General features: G+C 39.7%; 1 protein-coding gene across 7 annotated transcripts; it reads right to left on the bottom strand.

Annotated features, from left to right (window-relative positions):
- Positions 1–2,799: 2,799 nt before the first annotated feature.
- Positions 2,800–26,892, bottom strand: rab34a (RAB34, member RAS oncogene family a). Of its 7 annotated transcripts, XM_034169204.1 has the most exons (12): positions 26,561–26,638; positions 22,221–22,267; positions 20,136–20,252; positions 19,963–20,054; positions 19,790–19,858; positions 18,354–18,455; positions 18,219–18,283; positions 8,236–8,287; positions 8,062–8,143; positions 3,945–4,035; positions 3,746–3,853; positions 2,800–3,663 (listed from the first exon to the last, which is right to left on the bottom strand). In XM_034169204.1, the coding sequence occupies exons 3-12, from the start codon at positions 20,208–20,210 to the stop codon at positions 3,596–3,598; spliced, it is 804 nt and encodes a 267-aa protein (XP_034025095.1). In that variant the 5' UTR covers positions 20,211–20,252; positions 22,221–22,267; positions 26,561–26,638; the 3' UTR covers positions 2,800–3,595. The 7 variants fall into 7 exon arrangements, with proteins under 7 accessions (XP_034025095.1, XP_034025093.1, XP_034025092.1 ...); XM_034169202.1 differs by lacking the exon at positions 22,221–22,267 and having other exon boundaries at positions 26,561–26,892; XM_034169201.1 differs by lacking the exons at positions 22,221–22,267; positions 26,561–26,638 and adding an exon at positions 26,670–26,892.

Here is a 26,892-nt window from a genome sequence, read left to right as displayed (position 1 = left end):
CATCCGGTGTAAAGCTTGTGCCAACTGAACAGAGATCCACCTTGGATTTGCTGTGGCAACCCTGAGTGCACAAACAAGGTAGCAACCGAAAGGATTTACCATTTATTACTATGATTAAGAAAATTAACCAAAGAAAGCCACTTGGTATCACTGACAGCAAAGACCATCAGATCTCATGAAGGTTCACTTTTCTGGGTCCTTTGGATTGAGTGGAGTCTCCCAGATGACTACAGGCATGGATCCAGCTCATTTTCCCAGCAGGACCAAAAGACAGTTTGACGGTTCTGACCGACCCAAGATGAAGGATTCAGTGTTTGCTATCAAAAATGCTCCGGCAGCTTCCAAAACTTGTGGAAGATCAATTTAAAGTCTCTGTCAAAATTTAGAAAAAGTTCAACACTTTGCAAAGAAAGTTGTTGAGAAAAATCAAAGTTAACAAAAACATCTTTGGCTTAAGCAGAAAATGAATTTAGAGACTCGCAAATTCGCTCTTAATTTGAAAAACTCAGCTTGACGGATGTCTTCAAAATGCAGAGGACGTAAGCCTTAGAAGTTAGTAAAAACTGATGCATCAAACACTGAAAGTTACAGAACAGAAAGAAATACAATGAAACAAAAGCCACGAGCTAAGGGCTTAGTGTTGAGGAGGGGTGGCAGTAAATCGAAGAGAGATGAAGATTCTGAGAAAAATCTGAAGAGAGGAAATTTCTTTTTTCATAAGCTCCGCCCACTCAACCTAAGGTTTTTCTCATCAAAAGTTATTTGGAGAAACCCATCAGATACACTAAATGGTATATTCCTTCCTTCTTCTTTGGCACACTAAACCACCCTTGACGTGGGAAGTGATTAACAGAAATGTTTTCACTGTGACAATTCATTATTAATTCAACATGCATGGAGAGTTATAAAAGGAATACTCATAACATCACATGAATGAAACATGTAACAGATTAAACTGGAATATTTTGTCTTTAGTTAACTATAACAACAGGTAAAGAAATTACAATTTCTCTCTTTGCTAAAAGAAAGTATATTCATGTATTGAACGGTCAGTGTCCTTTCTCCAGGTGACTGTGGATCCATGCCAATGTTGGTCGCGTTTATGACATTTGATCTTTTGTTGTCTGGCTGGTTGGGATTCTAGGTTTATTGAGCCGTTATCTGTACGGAGAATCCTGTTGGTGTCTAGATGTCCTCTGACTTTGGACAGGTTTCATTAAACTGTCTAATAAACTTGGTTTAAATTGGGGTTGCCTAGACGTGTTTCAACAAGTATCTTTGATCCATAGGGACTGTTTGTTGAAGCTCTCCTGAGGCATTGTAAATTTGATCAGGGAATGTTTGGGAAGACTGATTACTTTGCGAGAATGTGGGGGCTTTCTGTGCCTGTGCCCGAGTCAAGTGCTAACACAATCCTTCAGCTTAAGACATTCCAGTGTTGCTGACAGAATGGTCCGCCCCTAAAAATCGATCCCCCTTTTTCATCTGCACATGCGTCATTTCGAACCACAGCAGCACGTCTGAGATGAGTTTTTCACCCAAAGCAATCAAATTGATTAATGGGATTATTAACCATCAGATGATAAAGGTACAACTGCTTAAATCATTTTAAAGTCAGTTTTAAGCAGAAATTAGGCCATTTTAAGCAGAAACGAAGCAAAAATCCGTGACGCTTTGAAATGTCTGACGTGCAGTGAACGCATCAGCTAGCATCTCGTTTAGCCACGGTGCTGTTTTATGATGAAATAATGCTGAATTTATGTGGAAATGATTGTTGTACAAAAGCTTCAGATATCTTGCTGAGATAGATGACTGGAGGCAGTTTTACGCAGAAACGAGGTGATAATCTGTGAACCCCGTCATCAACGGGGGACCAATTTTTAGGGGGACCATTCGGTCTGCGAAACCGGTGTTCTGTCGAGATGAGGTGCATGGCACCTCATCTGGACAGATAAGTCTGTCCAGATGAGGTTTCTCGCATTCGCTTATTTTGATGGGCAAGTAAATGTATAAATTGTTCATCCGAACGTACAGTAGTAATGTATAAAATCTACTCACTATAAAACGATAAGTATTTTTAAGCTGGAGTTAGCTTATTTTGACAGGCAAAATATACATATACATACATTTATGCTCCTAATGTAAAATATAGAAAATGTTTTACTTACTAGGCTATAAATACACTGAATTAATAAAAAAAAAAAACTTTGACGGAAAAAAAGAAACACAAAAAAAAAAACCAAAATGCGCATGCGCAGTTGCACGTCGAGCGAGTTGCACATTCACCTCATCTCGACGAGACACCGGCCTTAGAAATGTCTGGAGAGTCTGTTCTTTTTTAAAAGTGGAATATTAAGGCAACTTTTGATTCTGTAAAGATATGTCTGGCTATATTCGTTACAAATGTGTCCTTGGGTTTTGGGAAACTGTGACTGCCATTTTAGAAACTATTTTCTGATGCAAGTGATTAACTGTAAAGAATAACCGGCAAACTATAATGAAGATGGAGAAAGCTAGTTGCAGAAATAGATGTCAGACAAAGAAGTTAGGTAGAAGGAGACAGCTACAGAAGCCGGCCCGATGCAAACTCTGTCCCAGTTAGGGGTAGAGGTAGTCCTGGGCCCAGTTCACACCTGTAGGCAAAGTTCTACTGTTACTGATGTAACCCCTCAAGTAGCGGTCCTGTAGGGACGTGATAAGCGGGTCTTCTTGGATAGCTTCATCATTAAAAATAACTAATTAATTAATTAACAAAGACTGATCAGACATATTTTATAAGGGTGGTTTCACTTTTTGATCGATCATTCTTTCACATATCAGACCCTGTTAAACATTCATTTACTGGTCAAACTAAACCATAGTGATTTTCTAATGTACTAAACAGCTTGATTAAAAAAAAAATATCCCCACAATTTGAAAAAAATGTTTTATTAGCTGTAAAAATATACACAACAGCATAACGGCTTAGTAATCAGCACCGTTGCCTCACAGCAAGAATGTCACGGCTCAATTCCCACCTTTGACCTTTATGTGTGGCGTTTGCATGTTTGCATCGACAGACTGTCATCCTGTCCAGGGTGAACCCTGCCTGACGCTCTATTACTGCTGGGATAGGCTCCAGCCCCGTGACCCTTAATTGGCGTAAGCGGCTGAAGGTGAGTGATAAAAATGTACCATAATAACATATTAAAGAAAGATAATATTCAAGAAGGAGGCAGTTTGTCAGTGACTGGTTTGGTACCAAAAAGTACATATAACGTTATTAGAGAAAAAAAAAATCCATGTCTGCATAAAGGGCGTCCCTTTGTGAAAAATAAAACCAAATATTTGATTTCTATTCTAAATAAACATCCACAAGTCCTCATGGTGGAAGTGATGGAGGTTCTTTGGTGATACGACCTTTAAAATGAGAAACACTGTAGGAATCCACATCCAGAGGAAAAAACAGTTATCGTTCAAAGCGAGAGAAAAAGCAAATTCCAGCATCAGGAAGTCAGACTCCAGCGTGCGTGCTTGTGTTACAGTCCGTTGTCCATAGGTTAAAAAAAAAATAATCCCTTTTTCATGTCGTACCCTTGGACGTCTGTGTCTGTCCTCAGTGACAGCAGTTTGTCTGTTTCTTCTTCGATGCAGCATACAGATTGTTTGAAGTGCTGTTTATTCCTGACAAGAACACAGCTGGAGGTCAAATTCAACCACATTAAAAGCTTTTTACCAATTTGAGAGAAACTCTGCAGAAACTCACTGACTACATCGCCGATCTGCCTCGATCCACTTTTCTCTAACTCGGCAAGAACGCTGGTTTCAAAAGCAAGCGATGCGACCCGGAAGAAGAACTCCTTCACGTTTTCACCTAAACGGAGGCAAAAATACACATCATTAAACTAATGCGGAGGGTCTTTGTGCCGTATTGCTGTATTTAAACATCAAAAAGAAATCTTGACCTGTTAGCGACGACACGGCCCAGTACTCCGCTGTGATCTCTCGCGCTACTTTGAGCGCTTCTTGTTCCATCTCAGCGTACCGAGCAGGAGACTGTCAGGGAAACCAGTGTAGAAAACGAATCAAATTCAACATGCACAGCGGCCTCCAGTGGGCACCGGGATGCTGCAGTTACCCAAAGGTCACATTAGCTACAAGCAACAGAGGACAAGCGACGACTTGCCATTTATTGCCAATCAGAGTGGACATTTGGAACTGACAAGACACAACGGTTGCTATGCTGCCAGCTAGGCAGGGCCAAAAGAGATGAGAAGTCAGTTTTACACAAATGCTGAGCGACATGACAAAGTGAGTGCCAAACCCTGTAAAAGACAGCGTGATGTCAGCTGTGTAGCCGCTCGAACACATGGAAACAGCTGTATTTCTGTATAAATCTAATAAATTTTGGATTTTCCCCCCTCAGATTTGGTAAAAGTTAGTAGTGAGAAATAAATACTTCTAAAGTGATTTCCAAGACATCTCACAAAGAGTCACTCTGTAAAATGTTGTACTTGGGGGAGGAGGGACTCAAGCAGTGGTGGGCACAGTTCTGCTTATTTGCTAATTAGCGAAGCTAACTTTTTTGTTAGCGATTAGCTTTTCAGCTAACTTTGAAAACCATCAGCGGGCCAAATAACTTCTGCTAAATTTAGTTCTGATAACTTTTAGACCGCCAATATCTTTTTGTTGGCATAGTGAATAAATCTTAACAGTTAAAAACATTTGGAAAGCCTGAAATCATACATTTTAGTTCCTGCCTGTTATGTGTTTTGTAGCAGACAGACAGCTATGAGAGATAGAGCTCTATCCTCTGCCAGCAGAGGAGAGCTGGCTACCAGAGACAAGAAAAAAAAAAAACACAATCATTTATTTTCACAGCCATATGGCCGTGCAGATGTGTGGGACGAGTCATGCACAGCAGGCAGTTTTAACTTATGGTTAAAATTTTAAACAAACTAATTCCGGACAGGGGCAGCATGGTGACTTAGTGGTTAGCACTGTTGCCTCACGGCGAGAAGGTCGTGGGTTCAATTCCCGTGGCCTTTCTGTGTGGAGTTTGCATGTTCTCCCCATGTTTGTGTGGGTTTCCTCCGGGTGCTCCGGTTTCCTCCCACGTCCAAAGACATGCGGGTTAGGTGGATTGGAATCTTTAAAATTGTCCGTAGGTGTGTGTGTGGGTGTGTCTGTTTGTCTATTTGTGGCCCTGCAACAGACTGGCGTCCTGTCCTGGGTGTACACCGCCTTGCACTCTATGACTGCTGGGATAGGCTCCAGCCCCCTGCGATCCTTAATTGGACTAAGCGGTAGAAGATGAATGAATGAATGAATGAATGAATGAATGAATGAATGAATGAATGAATGAATAATTCCGGACAGGTTATTGAAATTAACGTCACTGCTGTCATTTGTACAAAGTGAAAATATCAGCTATATGTTTTAGTTTTAAAGTAATGCACTAATTTTGAAGCTTTTAGCTGTAACGTCCGCTAAATGTTTTAGGGGTTTATCGGTTTTGCGTTATAAAAGTTAACTTTTCAGTTGGCGGATTAACGGTTATTGAAGCTAACTTTTTCATCAGCTGTGCCCACAACTGGAAACAAGTGAACTCTGTTTCCGTTACACATGCAGTAAAAACTCACAGTGACAGTGTCGGGCTTTACAGCCCTTTAAAATCTATCATTAAACATTGTGCACATTAATGCCAAGTAGTAACTGCAAGCTGGCCAGGCCCATCAAGCAACAAACGTTAACTGCTCGTCACTCTCATTTGTATCTAATGTGACTGTAAGGTTAGCAACAAGGCTACGCATGTAGGTTACAGTAACTCTTACTTGTTAAAAGATGCCAACATGATCCAAAATATGAGGGTCACTGGTCCTCACCTGTATCTATCCAAATCCAAAAACTCAGAACTGAATATGCAGTAGGTTTTAAATGGAGATTTTGTGGACCCACTCACTCACATGCTCTTCTAATCACACATACTATGTATAATGGAACAAGTGCAAAAATATATTCTGTTACAAACATATTTTATTAAGGTACAAGAAAAATGAGGAGTAATGCAGCAGCTCCATAAAGGACACCAGAGGACACTTATTAGGCAGCAAACTTCTCCAAACGCCCAAAACACCTTGTTGAGCAAAGTAAATTTTTTTAAAACAAATTTCCTACCGGTGTTATCCTACAACCCCTGGCAAAAATTATGGAATCACCGGCCTCGGAGGATGTTCATTCAGTTGTTTAATTTTGTAGAAAAAAAGCAGATCACAGCCATGACACAAAACTAAAGTCATTTCAAATGGCAACTTTCTGGCTTTAAGAAACACTATAAGAAATCAGGAAAAAAAGTTGTGGCAGTCAGTAACGGTTACTTTTTGAGACCAAGCAGAGGGAAAAAATATGGAATCACTCAATTCTGAGGAAAAAATTATGGAATCATGAAAAACAAAAGAACGCTCCAACACATCACTAGTATTTTGTTACACCACCTCTGGCTTTTATAACAGCTTGCAGTCTCTGAGGCATGGACTTAATGAGTGACAAACAGTACTCTTCATCAATCTGACTCCAACTTTCTCTGATTGCTGTTGCCAGATCAGCTTTGCAGGTTGGAGCCTTGTCATGGACCATTTTCTTCAACTTCCACCAAAGATATTCAACTGGATTAAGATCCAGACTATTTGCAGGCCATGACATTGACCCTATGTGTCTTTTTGCAAGAAATGTTTTCACAGTTTTTGCTCTATGGCAAGATGCATTATCATCTTGAAAAATGATTTCATCATCCCCAAACATCCTTTCAACTGATGGGATAAGAAAAGTGTCCAAAATATCAACATAAACTTGTGCATTTATTGATGTAATGACAGCCATCTCCCCAGTGCCTTTACCTGACATGCAGCCCCATATCATCAATGACTGTGGAAATTTACATGTTCTCTTCAGGCAGTCATCTTTATAAATCTCATTGGAACGGCACCAAACAAAAGTTCCAGCATCATCACCTTGCCCAATGCAGATTCGAGATTCATCACTGAATATGACTTTCATCCAGTCATCCACAGTCCACGATTGCTTTCCTTAGCCCATTGTAACCTTGTTTTTTTCTGTTCAGGTGTTAATGATGGCTTTCGTTTAGCTTTTCTGTATGTAAATCCCATTTCCTTTAGGTAGATTCTTACAGTACGGTCACAGATGTTGACTCCAGTTTCCTCCCATTCATTCCTCATTTGTTTTGTTGTGCATTTTCGATTTTTGAGACACATTGCTTTAAGTTTTCTGTCTTGACGCTTTGATGTCTTCCTTGGTCTACCAGTATGTTTGCCTTTAACAACCTTCCCATGTTTGTATTTGGTCCAGAGTTTAGACACAGCTGACTGTGAACAACCAACATCTTTTGCAACATTGCGTGATGATTTACCCTCTTTAAGAGTTTGATAATCCTCTCCTTTGTTTCAATTGACATCTCTCGTGTTGGAGCCATGATTCATGTCAGTCCACTTGGTGCAACAGCTCTCCAAGGTGTGATCACTCCTTTTTAGATGCAAACTAACGAGCAGATCTGATGTGATGCAGGTGTTAGTTTTGGGGATGAAAATTTACAGGGTGATTCCATAATTTATTCCTCAGAATTGAGTGAGTCCATATTTTTTTCCCCTCTGATTGGTCTAAAAAAGTAACCGTTACTGACTGCCACAATTTTTTTCCTGATTTCTTATAGTGTTTCTTAAAGCCAGAAAGTTGCCATTTGAAATGACTTTAGTTTTGTGTCATGTCTGTGATCTGCTTTTTTTCTACAAAATTAAACAACTGAATGAACATCCTCCAAGGCCGGTGATTCCATAATTTTTGCCAGGGGTTGTAGATGTCTCATACTGGTGGTTCGAGGGCCAGATGCATGTAACACCTCATTTGTTCATAACAGTTTGTGTGATAATTTAGGGTGAATCCAACAAATATGGCATTTTTACGTCTGTCAAACAGTTATCAGTGGGATTTGTTACTTGTTAAAGCTGCATAAATATCTATGAAACACTGTGAAGAGACAGAGGTTTTTCTCTAAATGCATTAACTTACACTGAGATCTTTCTTTGTGCCAACCAAGAAAAGCTGCACGGCGGTGGGATCGTTCTCCTTCATGGCATCTTCAAGCCACTGTCTACAAACACACAAACACGTCTGTTCAATTAAAAAAAAAACAAAAAAAAAAAACTACGGTACAAGTGCAAATTACCACGTTCAATGATTTACCTCACATGACTCAGGGACGATATGTCATTGACATCAAAGACAATGATCACAACTGCAAGAAAACAAAACTTAATGAAAATTCCTCAAGTTATTGAACTGAAAACTTGGTTATGAACAGTTACAGTTTGCTTCTGAGAGCCAATTAACTGATTAGACAATTAACAGAAAATAACGTTCAACTATTCTGATAAGCAAATGTTTTAATCATTACCCAAAAGTTCAATGTTGACTTGCTGGATTTTCTCACAAAGAATAATTTTTCTTTCATAAAAATCTACCTTAAACTGCTTCCATCTTCAAACTGGTTTAAGGTGGCTAGCTGAAATGATTCTAAATAAAATGTCTTGAAACTGTCTTTAATTTGTAAAAATTACATATCATCAATTTTTAATCTGTTGTATAAAAATAATGATTAAGGATTATATTGTTTGTGACTAGTTTCATACTGACATTTTATTTTTGAGGTGCATTAATCATTATTTATCTGATGCCATAAATTATTTAATCTGGCTAAATTTCTGAATAATCTGATCTAATTTTTTTTTTTTAATCTCTTTACATTGATGATAATCTGATTTGAAGGTTTTTTTGTTGTTGTTGTTTTTTTTGCTGGTGAAAGTGGTATTAAAAGAATTTTAAACCAATGGGAGGGGTCATGGCCAAGTGATTAGTGCACTTATTTCCACTATGGAAGGGTCCTGGTTCAAGGCCACTCCTGCCCATTCACGAGTTGCATCAGGAAGGGCATTGGTGTAAAATTTGTGCCAAAATCAACATACAGCTCCACCTCAGATCTGCTGTGGCGACCCTGAGTGAAACAAAGGAAAGATTTTAAATCAGTTAGTATTTTGACTGGCTTTAGTCAACTCTAAATCCAATATTAAATGTTTTAGACTAGTTTTAATTAAGCTATCAATAATCTGGTTTGATATTTTTCCTTCAACTGCACCACAGACTAAAACAGTTAAATGTGGTCTATTAAACATTAGGTCTCTCTCTTCTAAGTCCCTGTTGGTAAATGATATAATAATTGATCAACATATTGATTTATTCTGCCTAACAGAAACCTGGTTACAGCAGGATGAATATGTTAGTTTAAATGAGTCAACACCCCCGAGTCACACTAACTGTCAGAATGCTCGTAGCACGGGCCGGGGCGGAGGATTAGCAGCAATCTTCCATTCCAGCTTATTAATTAATCAAAAACCCAGACAGAGCTTTAATTCATTTGAAAGCTTGTCTCTTAGTCTTGTCCATCCAAATTGGAAGTCCCAAAAACCAGTTTTATTTGTTATTATCTATCGTCCACCTGGTCGTTACTGTGAGTTTCTCTGTGAATTTTCAGACCTTTTGTCTGACTTAGTGCTTAGCTCAGATAAGATAATTATAGTGGGCGATTTTAACATCCACACAGATGCTGAGAATGACAGCCTCAACACTGCATTTAATCTATTATTAGACTCTATTGGCTTTGCTCAAAAAGTAAATGAGTCCACCCACCACTTTAATCATATCTTAGATCTTGTTCTGACTTATGGTATGGAAATAGAAGACTTAACAGTATTCCCTGAAAACTCCCTTCTGTCTGATCATTTCTTAATAACATTTACATTTACTCTGATGGACTACCCAGCAGTAGGGAATAAGTTTCATTACACTAGAAGTCTTTCAGAAAGCGCTGTAACTAGGTTTAAGGATATGATTCCTTCTTTATGTTCTCTAATGCCATATAACAACACAGTGCAGAGTAGCTACCTAAACTCTGTAAGGGAGATAGAGTATCTCGTCAATAGTTTTACATCCTCATTGAAGACAACTTTGGATGCTGTAGCTCCTCTGAAAAAGAGAGCTTTAAATCAGAAGTGTCTGACTCCATGGTATAACTCTCAAACTCGTAGCTTAAAGCAGATAACCCGTAAGTTGGAGAGGAAATGGCGTCTCACTAATTTAGAAGATCTTCACTTAGCCTGGAAAAAGAGTCTGTTGCTCTATAAAAAAGCCCTCCGTAAAGCTAGGACATCTTTCTACTCATCACTAATTGAAGAAAATAAGAACAACCCCAGGTTTCTTTTCAGCACTGTAGCCAGGCTGACAAAGAGTCAGAGCTCTATTGAGCTGAGTATTCCATTACCTTTAACTAGTAATGAGTTCATGACTTTCTTTGCTAACAAAATTTTAACTATTAGAGAAAAAATTACTCATAACCATCCCAAAGACGTATCGTTATCTTTGGCTGCTTTCAGTGATGCCGGTATTTGGTTAGACTCTTTCTCTCCGATTGTTCTGTCTGAGTTATTTTCATTAGTTACTTCATCCAAACCATCAACATGTTTATTAGACCCCATTCCTACCAGGCTGCTCAAGGAAGCCCTACCATTATTTAATGCTTCGATCTTAAATATGATCAATCTATCTTTGTTAGTTGGCTATGTACCACAGGCTTTTAAGGTGGCAGTAATTAAACCATTACTTAAAAAGCCATCACTTGACCCAGCTATCTTAGCTAATTATAGGCCAATCTCCAACCTTCCTTTTCTCTCAAAAATTCTTGAAAGGGTAGTTGTAAAACAGCTAACTGATCATCTGCAGAGGAATGGTCTATTTGAAGAGTTTCAGTCAGGTTTTAGAATTCATCATAGTACAGAAACAGCATTAGTGAAGGTTACAAATGATCTTCTTATGGCCTCGGACAGTGGACTCATCTCTGTGCTTGTTCTGTTAGACCTCAGTGCTGCTTTTGATACTGTTGACCATAAAATTTTATTACAGAGATTAGAGCATGCCATAGGTATTAAAGGCACTGCGCTGCGGTGGTTTGAATCATATTTGTCTAATAGATTACAATTTGTTCATGTAAATGGGGAATCTTCTTCACAGACTAAAGTTAATTATGGAGTTCCACAAGGTTCTGTGCTAGGACCAATTTTATTCACTTTATATATGCTTCCCTTAGGCAGTATTATTAGACGGTATTGCTTAAATTTTCATTGTTACGCAGATGATACCCAGCTTTATCTATCCATGAAGCCAGAGGACACACACCAATTAGCTAAACTGCAGGATTGTCTTACAGACATAAAGACATGGATGACCTCTAATTTCCTGCTTTTAAACTCAGATAAAACTGAAGTTATTGTACTTGGCCCCACAAATCTTAGAAACATGGTGTCTAACCAGATCCTTACTCTGGATGGCATTACCCTGACCTCTAGTAATACTGTGAGAAATCTTGGAGTCATTTTTGATCAGGATATGTCATTCAAAGCGCATATTAAACAAATATGTAGGACTGCTTTTTTGCATTTACGCAATATCTCTAAAATCAGAAAGGTCTTGTCTCAGAGTGATGCTGAAAAACTAATTCATGCATTTATTTCCTCTAGGCTGGACTATTGTAATTCATTATTATCAGGTTGTCCTAAAAGTTCCCTAAAAAGCCTTCAGTTAATTCAAAATGCTGCAGCTAGAGTGCTGACGGGGACTAGAAGGAGAGAGCATATCTCACCCATATTGGCCTCTCTTCATTGGCTTCCTGTTAATTCTAGAATAGAATTTAAAATTCTTCTTCTTACTTATAAGGTTTTGAATAATCAGGTCCCATCTTATCTTAGGGACCTCGTAGTACCATATCACCCCAATAGAGCGCTTCGCTCTCAGACTGCAGGCTTACTTGTAGTTCCTAGGGTTTGTAAGAGTAGAATGGGAGGCAGAGCCTTCAGCTTTCAGGCTCCTCTCCTGTGGAACCAGCTCCCAATTCAGATCAGGGAGACAGACACCCTCTCTACTTTTAAGATTAGGCTTAAAACTTTCCTTTTTGCTAAAGCTTATAGTTAGGGCTGGATCAGGTGACCCTGAACCATCCCTTAGTTATGCTGCTATAGACGTAGACTGCTGGGGGGTTCCCATGATGCACTGTTTCTTTCTCTTTTTGCTCTGTATGCACCACTCTGCATTTAATCATTAGTGATCGATCTCTGCTCCCCTCCACAGCATATCTTTTTCCTGGTTCTCTCCCTCAGCCCCAACCAGTCCCAGCAGAAGACTGCCCCTCCCTGAGCCTGGTTCTGCTGGAGGTTTCTTCCTGTTAAAAGGGAGTTTTTCCTTCCCACTGTAGCCAAGTGCTTGCTCACAGGGGGTCGTTTTGACCGTTGGGGTTTTACATCATTATTGTATGGCCTTGCCTTACAATATAAAGCGCCTTGGGGCAACTGTTTGTTGTGATTTGGCGCTATATAAAAAAAAAATTGATTGAAAATTGATTGATTGATATTTTTCAGTGTTGTACAACAATAACAGACTGGTTAAAGTGATTTTTAGACATTTCAATGCCTTTATTCAGCTACAAACTAATGACAGACGCCAAAACTAGTTGTAATCTTGTTGAAGGATGTTGCACATAGGTCATAAGTCAGATTTTGTCTATTCAAGGTCATGTGATGATATACTTGTATTAATTTGTGCACTTCTGTGAACAGTCTGTAAGCACATGTCAATCAAAAACACCTATGGAGACTAAAGTACTCCTGAGTACTTGTGTTTCTGACAGTGTTTATGTCACTCTGAGCAAATGTCGCAGCGCGCTGTTGAATGAAATGTAGATAATCTGTTGCTAATGTTGAAAACAGAGCAGCAGATGAACTGCACAGTTTACATTAAATGTGACGTCATGTCATGATGACTCGTTTTTAAAGTCATAAAAACGGTGTTAATTTTGAAACAGTCATGTTTAAAAAATGAAAAGAGTTGGGAAAGTCCGTAACTCCTGAAAATAACGTATTCCTGACTTTTTCCAGTGTAAGAAATGCAGCTGCCTTTTCGGGCTGTCTGCAAAAAACAGCATCAAGGCGGAGTTTCACATATATGAAAATTCCAAATCTAAGGTGGAATGTAACTTAAATGTAACTTAGTATACTAGTGTATACTAAGTTACATCTAAATATCTTTAAAAAAAAAAAAAAAGAGTAGAGCCACTTAGGTGCCTGGTCTTGAGAAGCAGGAACGGTAGGTTGAAAAGCTTTTTTAATCCCATGGAACTGCAACAAACGCTGATTTTGCTTGAAATTTTTACCTCGATGGAGCATGACCAAACAAATTATGTAGCTGTACTCACCAGGACTACTCCATATAAAGATGTTTGAACATGACTGAAGCTGTTAAGACTACGAACACTCAGAAGTGACCATGTAATGACGCAGATTTGGCAAATCGGGATGAAATTTTTGAACAGCTTGAAAATTTCACCTTGATTTCAAAACTGGTGCTGAAAATGTCCGTAACTACTGCGCATACCAAGTTTGTATTCAAGATTGACAAAAGACGGATCAAGGAGTAATTGTGATGCTTCAAAACCCGTCCCGAATTGCTATTTGGGATGAAACAGGAAGGAATGACGCTCTGTAGAATAGGGGTTTAAGATCCTGGATAACAAGTGCTAAATTGCGTGGGCAAGCCAAACTTTTGTGTACTGGGATGCAGACTGGTATGCAAATGATTTACATGATGTGCGCCAGCTGTGGAAAACACAGAGAACCACATGTACAGTTCTGTGTGCATTGCGCCTGCAGAAGGCACCTCAACCACCCACCAGCCTGTCAAAACACCACGGACAAAACAAGAAACAAACGTCCACAACAGGAGACCGCTTTTATGTTGGTTTATTGTAATAGTCAGCGCTGTGCGTCCTTTCAGCACAGCCGTGATGTCCCACACAGACTCTGATATGTGCGTCTGTTTTTCGTCTACCTGCTACACACGGAGACATTTATTCTTAAAGACACAAGAACAAAATAAATTTAAGTATGCCTGAAATTTACAATGAAAGATTTTACTTTTTTTTAAATTCCATGTAACCTCTGTGTTGCAACAGCATTCTGGAACAGCAGTTCGTCCAGTGCAATCAGTTAACGGCAAGTTTCCAAAGTCACATAATACCAGTGGTGGGCACAGTTCCGATAATCCAATAACCGATAATTATCGAAGATAAAGTTTTCATTATCGGATTATCCTTTCAGATAACTTTGAAAACCACTATCGGACTAATTATCTTCCGACAAATTTTTGTCCGATAATTTTTAGACCATTAACGTGGTAAACAAAGGTGAACAGATGTGTAGTTCTACCCTCTGCAAACAGAGGAGAACTGCTTCTAGAAGAAACCACTCTATCCTCTGCAGACAAAGGAGTAGGCAAATAGTATCACACTTGACTAATATGGTCACTTTAAAAAAAATGCTAATGGCGGTTAGCAAACACAGCATATGTATCACGTGGCTAACATACACAGCCATGCTAACCACAGCTAATATATGTTATGAAACATGAGTATTTTAAATTTTCTTTAAGTTGACTCGTTATTAATCAAATGTCTCTACCAAGAATGATGGTTTACGTCAAACCCTGAAATGCACTAAAATCCGGAAAACTTGATCACCCATCAAAACAATCACTAAAGCTGTACGGCCTCTGGGATTCTTAAGATTTAAGTCATAAAAAGAATTTTCTTTGGCACTACTATAATTTTATTCCTTAAGCCCCTTTTACACTGGGCCAATATAGAGATGTGTAATGCGGCGTACCGACTACACCGAGCTTATGTAGCCCTATGTGGCAATACCCTGAGGGCCGCAAAGAGGTCCGCAAAATGGATGCAAAAAATTAAACATATTTAATTTTTTTTCACGGACATAGTCTATGCAACACTCCGCTATTGTATGCAAGCCTACATAACACTGCGCTACTGTACACCAAGCCTCCGCAACTCTACGCTACCCGATGCCACGCCGGCAAAAACTCCTTTAGATTTTTTTTAAAATCAGTATATACCTGCATTGTTAGATTTTATTCATTCCGTTGGACTCTGCTGAACTGTGCTCACAGTGAAGCTTCAAAACCACAGAAGAAGAGACGGGCCAAAGCCCAGTGTGAAAGGGGCTTTAGCATTTAAATAAGGGAATCATAATGTGATATTGCCAATATCATCAAAATTTTCGCTGCCTGGAAACAAATTAGAATCTGCAGGCAAAGGAGAACTGGTCACCAAAAAAAAAAAAAAACCCCTCATTTCTTTTAACCCCATATTGACACGCGGCCAATATCATGAAAGTCATCCAGAGGCATACGTTTTTAACTTATGGTTCAAATTTTAACGTATTTCGGACAAGTTATTTAAATTAACGTCACGTCTGAAGTTTTATAAAGCGAAAATATCAGATATATGTTTTAGTTTTAAAGTAATGCGCTAATTTTTAGGGTTTAGTGTGGACATGCTGTGTCCACGTGCATTATGGGTGATAGGGTAATCTCAGTACGTTCACGACATGAGAAATACATTTCAGACACTCTGATCAGGCTCCATGTACAACAGCATTAAACTCTAGTGCCTAAAACTCTCGGGAATATATTCTCTGGGTTTATAGACGTTATTGTGTTTGCATTTATTAAATTCCATGCATCTTAAATGTAGCAAGTAGCAACACAGATTATCTGGAATTTTGTTTTGGCAAGTTTTCAAGGTCTCTACTGTCATCTACTGGCCAGTAGTGTTCATGGCAGTATTCAAACTGAAGCTGGGCAGACACTATGATATTTTCAATCACTGTACTCGGTTCCAGCTGAAACTGTACCACAGAACCGCACGGTGTAAAAGTTCAGAGCACACGATTTATGTTCTCACACACATTGTACATTCAAAAACCAGACGTTGGACTCGTGTTTCTAGAAGCAAAACGTAAACAGAAGCTTTTTTTTTCAAACTTAATTTACAAAAACTCTCGATGGGAGACATCAAAGTTAAAAAAACAAACCAAAAAAAAATTACAAGACAGGTCTGAGGTGTTTGCACAGGCACAGTGCGAGAGGTTGGATGCTTGTAGCGCTTCAGCAGCGGGATACCCTCATGACGGCTGACCAGAATATCAAACAGGTTTGATTTTCATCTGACGATACGATCGCCGATCAGGAGGTGGTCGTGAGATGTTAAACACAGCTCATTACTCCATGTATACTAAACAATGCAGGATGCACGATTAACCTGAAACTCTGTGCAATCCAAAAAATTCTCGCATGAATGAAAAATCAGCTGAAAAAGGGCCAAAACTTGCACTGGCACCAGTAGATCATGGCAGTGTTTTATTTATTTTTGACACAGGTTACATCAGACAGTTATCTAATTACAACTTGGCTTTTTTTTTTAAATGCCTTTTTTTACAAATAAAAAATGGCATATTTTACAAAAGCACATTTATCTGTAAACACCAACGCACGACACACCTCACATTAATGTGTTGGTTTACATAGAATGAATCAACCAATCAGTGTTAGCGGAGGCACATTTTACCCAGAATGCCATCTGTCTGTGTTTGTTTCAAAACTTCAGAAGTAGTGCATTATTCAACATTAACCGATATATGTTATATCTTAACTTTGCACAAATGACAGAATTGACATTAATTGAGTTATTCTATCAGTATTAATTTTATTTATACACTAAACCATAACTCAGCACTGCTATATTTTCCAAGACCTCGGCCTGACGGCAGCAATGTGACTGAGTAGAGAGCTGAGCGTTGTGGCTCTTCTCAGTTGCTTCTGTGCTGGAAGCCATATAGTAAACTGGAGCTTCCAGTAGGGGACAGGACGCTCAAACACTGAAGTGCTGACTCATTGTTTGGGTCTGTTGTCGCTTTTGATGCTTCCAAAAGCAATCATGGTGTTAAAACTCAAAATCAGCTTGTTAGTAGTTGCAAGTGTACTGGAGACAATACTGGGATTTATCCTGTAACTTCCGATACATTTTTGGGTGGTTTATCATTTTAGCTTTATTGAAGATAACTTTTCAGTTATCTGATTATCTGTTATCAAAGTTAATTTTTTGTTTATCTGTGCCCACCACTGCATACTACAGACTCCATCAGCACCCAGTGAGTTTCCTGTTGACCTTGATAACTTGGTTGGTGTGTAAATCTCACCTATTTGCATGCTTGCTCCCACAGTTTTGTGCACTCGGGTGGACAAAGTTTAAATTGCATACACTAACAAGTAATTCAGTGGCTTTGTATATATCACAGTAAAAAACACCTATACTGACTTAATAAAACCTCTGAAACACATTCAATTGAATGTTTGAGTTGGATATACCAAATGAAATTCCTAAAAATTTAACAGTTAATTTTATCTTAACTTTACATTTATTATTCATTGAAAGAAATTAGCATTTGCTTAAGAAATTACATTTTTTTGAAGTACACTTAATTTGTTTGGGAAATTTCATACAGAATATTTGGAAAGGATTAATATACTTAATATTTTTACTTAGATTTACAAAGATCATCAAGTATGAGTACGTATATTTAAATGATTTCACAGCTTTTTAGTTTACTCTATATTTTTAAGTGTAAAACTTTCACCAAAAAAAAAAAAAAAAAAAAGTGAGTAGAGCACAGTAACAGTTTTTAGAGTGTATTCATGAAGGCAAATACTCTAAATTGACAATACGTGCTACTTTGTGCATTTGACATTTGCAGATCCTTGTTGTGAACTCTTAGTAACTCAGCATGAACGTGCATTTGTGAGTGCAGTTGTTGTTTTTCACGTTTTTACACACTCAAACCTTTCATAAATAATTCCCAAAATGTCTTAAAACTACTTTTAATTGGATTAAATGATTGAATAATATGATTTAATATTTTTTAGGACAGTGATGCAACTGGTTAAAGTTAAAATAATTTGTAATATATTTAAACTGCTGATAATTTAGTTTTAACTTTGTTAAATAAGTCTAAACCAGTGACAAAGTGACGTTTGAACATTTATGTCAGTTAAGTGATTTTTCTTTACAGCCTCATATTATATATTTCACACAGTAGAATGAGTCAGGTCATTTCTGTACAGTGAACTCCACAGATTAGTAATCTGTAGTTTGTGCATCAGAAACTATATGGAGTCTGATGGCTGCAGCGCGCCTATAAAAGCAGAACTGGTCATACCTTGCGCTCCCCTGTAGTATGTAGAAGCGATGCACTTGAACCGCTCTTGTCCTGCAGTGTCCCAGCTGTAACGTTAAACAGATCGGTGAGCGGCATCGCGTCAGAATGACTTAACAATGAAGAATTTAAACTTACAGCTGTAGGCTGAAAGGAACGCCCAGTGCCTCGAACCGCTCCATCTCAAAGTCAACACCGATCGTCGCCTTGTAGTTCTTATCAAAAGCATCCTTGCAAAATCTAAAATAAAATTTTAAAGGAAGAAAAAAATACTTACATAGCCACTAATGCTACTAAAGAAGTGTTTCATTTGTTTGTTAGCAAGATATCAAAAATCATTTTACACTGATTTCAATTTACTTTGGTGAAATATTGTGTCAGAGTGAGGAATAAATGATTACTTTTAGGTCAAGATGCAAATTTACAAAAATTTGAGAAGCTTTATATTTCTTAACTTATTATTAATATTATTTGGTCTACTTTGATTTTTAGTGACAATATTACATTGTAGTATCACACCTGACTAATATGGTCACTTAAAAAAAAAAAATGCTAATGGCAGTTAGGATACACAGCATATGTATCATGTGGCTAACATACACAGCCATGCTAACCACGGCTAATATATGTTATGAAACATGAGTATTTTAAATTTTCTTTAAGTTGACTCGTTTTTAATCAAATGTCTCTACCAAGAATGATGGTTTACTTCAAACCCTGAAATGCACTAAAATCCAGAAAACTTGATCACCCATCAAAAACAATCACTAAAGCTGTACGGCCTCTGGGATTCTTAAGATTTGAGTCATGAAAAGAATTTTCTTTGGCACTACTATAATTTTATTCCTTAAGCCCCTTTTATACTGGGCCAACATAGAGTTGTGTAATGCGGTGTACCGACTACGCCGAGCTTATGTAGCCCTATTTGCAATACGCTGAGGGCCGCAGAGGTCCGCAAAATGGATGCAAAAAATTAAACATATTTAATTTTTTTTCACGAACATAGTCTATGCAACACTCCGCTACTGTATGCAAGCCTACATAACACTGCGCTACCGTACACCAAGCCTCCGCAACTCTACGCTACCCAATGCCACGCCAGCGAAAACTCCTTTAGATTTTTTTTTTTAATCAGTATATACCTGCATTGCTAGATTTTATTCATTCCGTTGGACTCTGCTGAACTGTGCTTGCAGTGAAGCTTCAAAACCACAGAAGAAGAGGAGACAGGCCAAAGCCCAGTGTGAAAGGGGCTTTAGCATTTAAATAAGGAAATCATAATGTGATATTGCAAATATGATCAAAATTTTCACTGCCTGGAAACAAATTAGAATTCTGATCCCTGATGGGTTGAAATTCAATCAATCAAGCGAAAGAAAAGATCATGCTCACCATGGAATTCCCCCAAGATAAATGCGTGCTCTTCAATTTTGAAACATGTTACAAAAATAAACCTACATTATAATGCTTGGATTTTAGTGTCAACTAAATTTTAAAGTTTTAAAAAGGCTGTACAGCTTTAGTTTAGAAGTTTTTTCCCACAAAGTTGCATATTTCCGACAGTTTGAGGGCACCTGTTAATCAGGCAGGTTTTCCCCACAGCCAGGTCACCAACAACAATGACTTTAGAGATTTTAAATCTGCTGAGAAGAAGAAAAGAAGCACCGACTTGTAAAGGAGCGTCACAACATTCTGTACGACAAACACATGCTGTTAGTTGCGACACGGCGGCGGGTTGCGTACTAACCCCACCGTGCCGGTGCGCTGCTCCTGACATGCCGTCTTCACTTTGTTGTTGAAATCTGCCTTCGTGTGGACTGCAGCCTCTTTCCTGAAACACTGACATACAGAAGACTTTGTAAGGAGAAAGTAGTTCAACACATCGGGGATCGAACCGCGGACACGAGTCTGTGGTTTTACCTGCGGGAACTGGTCGATAACGCGGTCCCGTCGAACAGGGGGGAGAACACTCATGCTTGAAATGCAGACGGACATGAATGTTCCTGGAAAATGTTGGTCAAAGGTACATGTGGGATGCTGGACAAAGGCAAAAACCAACACTGCAACATCAACGATGCACCATTTTTTCCGTGCGGCGGCAGGTCAGTCGCTAATGCACATTGATAAATATTCACATAAAACTTGTTTACTTTGTCGCTGCTTCACACTGTTGCTTTTCTGTTGCATTTAGATAAAAAAGGCAACTTTATGTTTGAACGCGTCTGAAGCGATTGGACTACAAACTGAGCGGTCATCGTGTACTGATCTGCGCACATGACCGCTCAGTTTGTAGTCCAATCGCTTGGAACATAAAGCCTTGTTTCCACCGAGCGGTCCGGGTCAGTGTGGTACAGTCAGAATGGTTAAGCATGGCTTGACTTGCGTTTCCACTGCCAGTGGTAGTCTTTGTTTGGTAGGTGGAGGATGGCAGACGTCAACATTCACGTCATCAAGACGGGCAGCGAGACATTCTTTGTTGTGTGGATATTTAAAATGCCGCATATATTTTCAACAGGATTCTCTACAGCGTGTTCCTATGAGCCAATCAATAGACAGCAGTGGGTTAGCTCCTCCCTTTTATTACTGTTCCATTATTTTGGTACCCCAAACAAAGGGTGCCAAAAAGTGAAATGGTACGGGTCAGTTAGTTTGGTACCTGTTCCAAAATTTGAACTAGGAAACGCACAAAACAGCGTTCTGTACTGTGCTGTACCGATCCACTCGGTGGAAACAAGGCTAAGGTTGTAGTAGAAAGGGGCACCACAGTCTCGTTTGAGGGCGGGTGCTAAAGGGTTAACATATGACATCATTTCTCTACTTCCGGGGAAAAAAAAAGACGCCATTTTCTCTGAGTTTTTGGGCAAATTACACACAAACAAAGTGAAAATACAAAGAAAAAGTGATGATGCAGTGGAAAGTGGTTTGTTTATGACCCAGAGGTCAAACGTGTTGATGTGATTGTGTCGGCGAGAGAACGCAGCTACTCTGGTTAGCTGTGTAGCAGTGGCGGCTGGTGAAAAAAGTCTTGGTGGGGCTGCTGTGCCAATAGATTTCCCTGCCTTGTCCAGTACAGGCATTCAAATGAACAGCCGGAAAATTACTACAATTCCACAATAATCATTTCATGTCCTTCTCAAAATCAGCAGTTTCACAGATAAAGTTAAATATTTACAGCTATGTTAGGCCTCATTTATACTTTGGAAAGGAAATGTATCAAATACAATACAACACTTAAGTTCTTGAGCAAGGAACATTTCACCATTTGACACCAATGACCCACAGTTCACCAAAGTGTACTGCACTGACATTACCTTCAGCCAAACAGATCCTGGGGTTCACAATGACACCGACCTTAACGGAATAGAATATGGAGCCAAATTCCACATATCACTAAATTTAGACTCTTTCAAAATATGAAAAAAAATCCTTAATTGACAAAAGAATATTAAGTACATACTGCAATGTTCACACCACCTTCCAAAAGAGAGAGGGAGTGAAAGAGGTGGTGTGTGTGTGTGTGTGTGAGAGAGAGAGAAAATTATGGTAAAATTAAGGTAATAATTTGCATGAACATTACTGAGTGAAATGGAGGCAAAATAAAGAAGCTAGAATAACTTAAATTAAATAACTTGGCTAACTAATAACACCAAAATCTTTAAATTAAATTGGTTAAAATGAATTAACAGTGTAGAGGACAAAGCAAATTAAGTATAAAAAAACCCACTTAATTAAATGTTTTGCTGAACCTGAGTTAGTCTGACTATAAGCGTTCTGTGTGTACTCAGTGGCTGAGTTAGAATTTCTTTAAAAAAAAAAACATGCAAATTGCTAGTTTAGTTTAGTTTTGTTTGTAACTGAGGAAATCATTTGTTTTAGACTGTGGAATACTCCAAAGACTATTTCACTTTTGTGGGCTGATCCTCATTATGTGTAAACTGAAATCAGAATGCCAGCATGGCTGCAGCTTTGAACACTGCTACAAACAGCCCCGGTCTCCCCTATTACCGTTATAACTGGTCCACTGTACCAATAAAGATCACAGCTTTGACTCCCTAAAACAAATAAACAAACAAATGTCACTCATTCATTTTATCTTAAACATTCATCCTCATTTCCACATCAGGAGCAACATTCGGGAATAAATCCTAACAGCCCGTCAGCTCACCTGAGCTGAAGTGGATCCAAAGGCTTCATGCCTTTGGATCCACTTCAGCTCAGCTTCATACTTTTGTTTCTTCCAGACTACATTATTGTAATGTTCTATATTCAGGGTTACCGCAGTCCAGCATCAGGGGTCTTCAGCTGGTTCAGAACCCTGCCGCCAGACTTCTGACACGTAACAGAAGGTCTGAACATATCACACCCATTTTGGCATGTTTGCACTGGCTCCCTGTCTCTGTGAGAGCAGATTTTAAGGTTTTGTTATTGACTTATAAGGTTGTTCATGGACTGGCGCCATCTTATCTGGCTGATCTAGTGGAACTTTACGTGCCGGCCCGGGCTTTGCGGTCGCAGGATGTGGGACTTCTCTGTGTTCCCAGGGTGAAGAAGAAGTCAGCAGGTCAAAGAGCCTTTTCTCATCGTGCACCCACCCTGTGGAACAGTCTTCCTGTGACTGTGAGGCAGTCTGAGTCTGTGGACATTTTTAAGTCAAGACTGAAAACCCATTTTTATTCTCTTTCTTATGAATAGTTTTTATTTTTTTTTTAATATCTGTTTTATTCTTTTACTTCTGTTTTTAATTATGTATTTGAAATTTTTTTTTATTCATTTTTAATTATTTATTTAAATTTTATGTTGAATTGTTCCATGTAAGGCGCCTTGAGACGGCTTTTGCTGTGATTTGGCACATTATAAGCTAATTAAATGAAATTAAATTAAAATTAAAGGCGAATCAGTTCGCAGCTGAAAACCTCCGAGGACATAACGGCCAGGAGGAGCAGCAGTCATGAAGTCCCAAAGTTCTGCAACTTACTCCAGCAAAACACACGGAGACAAAATAAATAAATAAATAAATAACCCAAATGTCAGTGGGGTTTCTGTTTCCACCAAAAACAGCAGCACTTTGATAAATCCACGGGCAACCCAAGCCATTAAATTTGGTGATGCTAACTGGCCAAATATTTATTATTTTCCTTAGCAACATACACAACTGGTCATTTCACTGTACTTCAAAGAGCAGATGAGTGAGCGCGCAAGATGAGAAATGATACATTTTGTGTTTCTGTTGGTGGAAATACTGCTGAATGAAAGTCAGTTGGTGGAAATGTTTTAATAATTCAGATTACATGGAGGCACATACTATTAAGTAAAACTGACATTGATAATGCTTTTTTTTTTTTTTTCTCATTTTTCCCCTCCACATCTGGGAGGGCGGTGCTCCAGCGCCCCCTACGGGCCAGCCCAGCCACCAGTGCTGTGTAGGCTAACACCGACACGGCGTCTCCCATTCGCTCCGTCTTCTTTTCTACACTGGGAACTGAAAAAACTGCACTTTTCGCAACTGCTTCGGTGACTGCAGCCGAAAATAAAACGGTACAGCAGAGCAGCTGTCCCCGTAAGGGGTCAAATCCCACAATATCATGCAGTGTTCAAATGCAGCCCAGTCTCACGTTTTTTTTTTTTTTTTTTTTTTTGTCGTCCTCCCGTCACGAAATGATTCAAATTTTCGTGACTTTTTTTTTTAAACTCACTATTACTAACTCTACTCCTACCCCCAACCCTAACGTTAACCATAACCACCCCCACCCCCCTGCTGCACTTTTAATTACGTGCAGCCATCACGGAATGAATTAGAATGAATTTGTGCTCCCATGATGAAAATTTTGCAGTTTTTGTGACAATATGATGAACCAATAGATTAACGGATATTTTGTGCTGCTGAATCACGACAATCCGTGAGTCTGGGATGTTCAAATGAGACATCGGTGCCCTATTACTGGTACGTGATACATCCAGGTGTCTCAGTTTTTGTGATAGTACCAGCTTTTCTTAAATACGAGGTCTGTTAGAAAAGTATCGGACCTTTTTTATTTTTTGCAAAAACCTGATGGATTTGAATCACATGTGCTTGTATGAGCCAACCTTGAACCTTCGTGCGCATGCGTGAATTTTTTTCACGCCTGTCGATTGCATCATTTGCTGGTAGGCAGCCTTTGTGTGAGGTGTGTGTCACGCGCTCGGCAGATTTTCATTACAAGGAAAAAGACGGAACAACTGGAGCAGCGCCGCATCAAATTTTTCCAGAAACTGGGCGACAACCAGGTGGAAACCATTCGGAAGATTCAGACGGCTTTCGGTGACGATCCTATGGGCATCACACAGATTAAGGAGCAGTACAACCGGTTTAAAGACGTCTGCACAACGGTGGAGAGCGAGCCACGCTCCGGGCGGCCATCAACACGCTGAAATGACCAGATCATTTCCAAAGTTAACGCTGTGGTGATGTGGGACTGTCACGTGACTATCCGAGAAATTGAGGAAGAGGTGGACATCAGCACTTTTTCGGCACATTCCACTGTGACAGAAGATTTGGCCATGAAAAGAGTGGCGGTGAAATTCGCGCCGAAGCTGCTGACGGAGCAAAAGCACCTTCTTCGTGTTGAAGTCTCACAGGACATGCTGTGACATGCCCACCTCTTCCACAATTTCTTGGATAGTCACACGACTGAAAAGTCACCGAAAGCCGTCTGAATCTTCTGAATGGTTTCCACCTGGCTGTCGCCCAGTTTCTGGCAAAATTTGATGCGCCGCTGCTCCAGTCATTCCGTGTTTTTCCTTGCAATGAAAATCCGCCGAGCGCACAGCACACGTCCCACACAAAGGTTGCTTACCAGAAAATGACTCAATCGACAGGCGTGAAAAAGTTCACGCATGCGCACAAAGGTTCAAGGTTGGCTGATGCAAGCACACGTGATTCAAATCCATCAGGTTTTTGCAAAAAAATAAAAAGGTCCGATACTTTTCTAAAGCCCCGGTCACAACCCACCGTGCGTTTTTTTTGCCGTACGTTTTCTGCGGATGCCACGGCCACTACGTTTTTGTGAAAACGTACGGAGGTAGTAGCAAGAGGAGGGAGGGAATACGTTCAACGCACGTCTCTAGGAGCGTAACGATAAAGAGAGTTGACAATAAAGCAGTGTGTGTGTGTGGGGTCGCTTTTCTTTTTTTATGAGTGGGACCGGAGCGGCAGGTGTTTTTCGGTGTCGGCGATGCATGAGCATGTCCAGCCTACAGCGGTCAGTTGTACGAGTGTTTACTTGCCTCGAAAAGTTACAGCTAGTTAACAGACTGAAGCTGTGGAGTGTGTGTTGCTGACGTTTGGAAATAAAGTCCAAGTTCAAGTGAGAAGCTGCGTTGTGCATGCAAGTCTGTCGGCCTCCATAGTATGTGGTGAGTGCCGTAATCCGTACTGCCTACATACGGATTTGGTTAATTCAATAGTAATCGAATGAAAATGTGCCGCTTTGAATCCGTACTGAGGCAGTACTCACAACGTGCGTCATCTGTACTGCTGGTGAATCCGCAGCCTGACCGCAGCGAAAGTTCTGCATGCACTAAAACCTCTACAGTGTGTCTGCGTGCTCCTAAATTCGTACTGAGGCAGTACTTACGAAGTACGGATCTCCAAATTTAGCCCACGTTTTTGCAAGTAGACTGCTCGCATGTGCAAGTACGGCAGGTTGTGACCATGGCTTAACAGACCTCGTACAAGTCAGGGGGACTCCTGGCGTTGGGAACCACTGCTTTAAAAAATGGGGGGGGAGGGGGTCATGCCCACCTTTTCTCCACGGTTTCTATGCCTGTGGCTGAAAGTCTGTACTTGGGAGGTGATGGTCTAGTGGTTAAGGTGTTGGGCTTGAGACCAGAAGATCATGGGTTCAAATCCCCGCCTGACTGGAAAATAAGGGCCCTTGGGCGAGGTCTTTAATCCCCTATTGCTCCCGGTGTGTAGTGAGCGTCTTGTATCGGGGTGAATGTGAGGCATAATTGTAAAGCGCTTTGAGCGCTTATATAAATGCAGTCCATTTACCACTTTACTTGGAGTTACTATGTTCATGTCCAAATATTTATGAATCTAGATGCATTTAAAGTTCCCCCTCATAAACGGGACAAAGATGATGGCTGCCGGCAGACCAGACTACTGTTAATCCGCTTTAATCCCATTGTTCATCCAAACTGTAAATCAAGAGTTTGGATTTATTGGATTTACAGTTTAAACACATTTTAACTGCGGCCAAAATGGAGAAAACTAACGTACGTTAGACATTGAGAACAAAAAACGAGGAGTCACACATTCACCAAACTTCAGCTTCATGAGAAAAACGTGTAACCGGATACTTTACCGACACACGACCGTCTTCAACTGAGCTCCACAGACGACAGTTTCTGGAATCTAAACCCGCGCAAATTCATCAGGAAATATGTAGTTTGCAGGGGGAAAAAAAAACCCACAGGAGAGACTTTTTTCCCCCAGCAGCAGATGGTGTCTGTGTCCGTTCGTCTGTCCGATGATGACTCACATCAGCGCCGTTTCCTCACATTTTCCGTGCTGTGCGCCCCCTCCTGGAAGAAATGTGGACGCGTCTGAAGCGACGAGAAAACGTCACACCGCGTGTTATTCAACCGAATTCTTCTTTTTCATCGTCATCTATTTTCCCCCCACTCAATCCCCGTT

Source organism: Thalassophryne amazonica, chromosome 4 (genome assembly GCF_902500255.1).
Source record: "Thalassophryne amazonica chromosome 4, fThaAma1.1, whole genome shotgun sequence".
In the NCBI taxonomy this organism is placed as follows: Eukaryota; Metazoa; Chordata; class Actinopteri; order Batrachoidiformes; family Batrachoididae; genus Thalassophryne; species Thalassophryne amazonica.
This window is presented reverse-complemented; position numbering and strand designations above follow the sequence as displayed.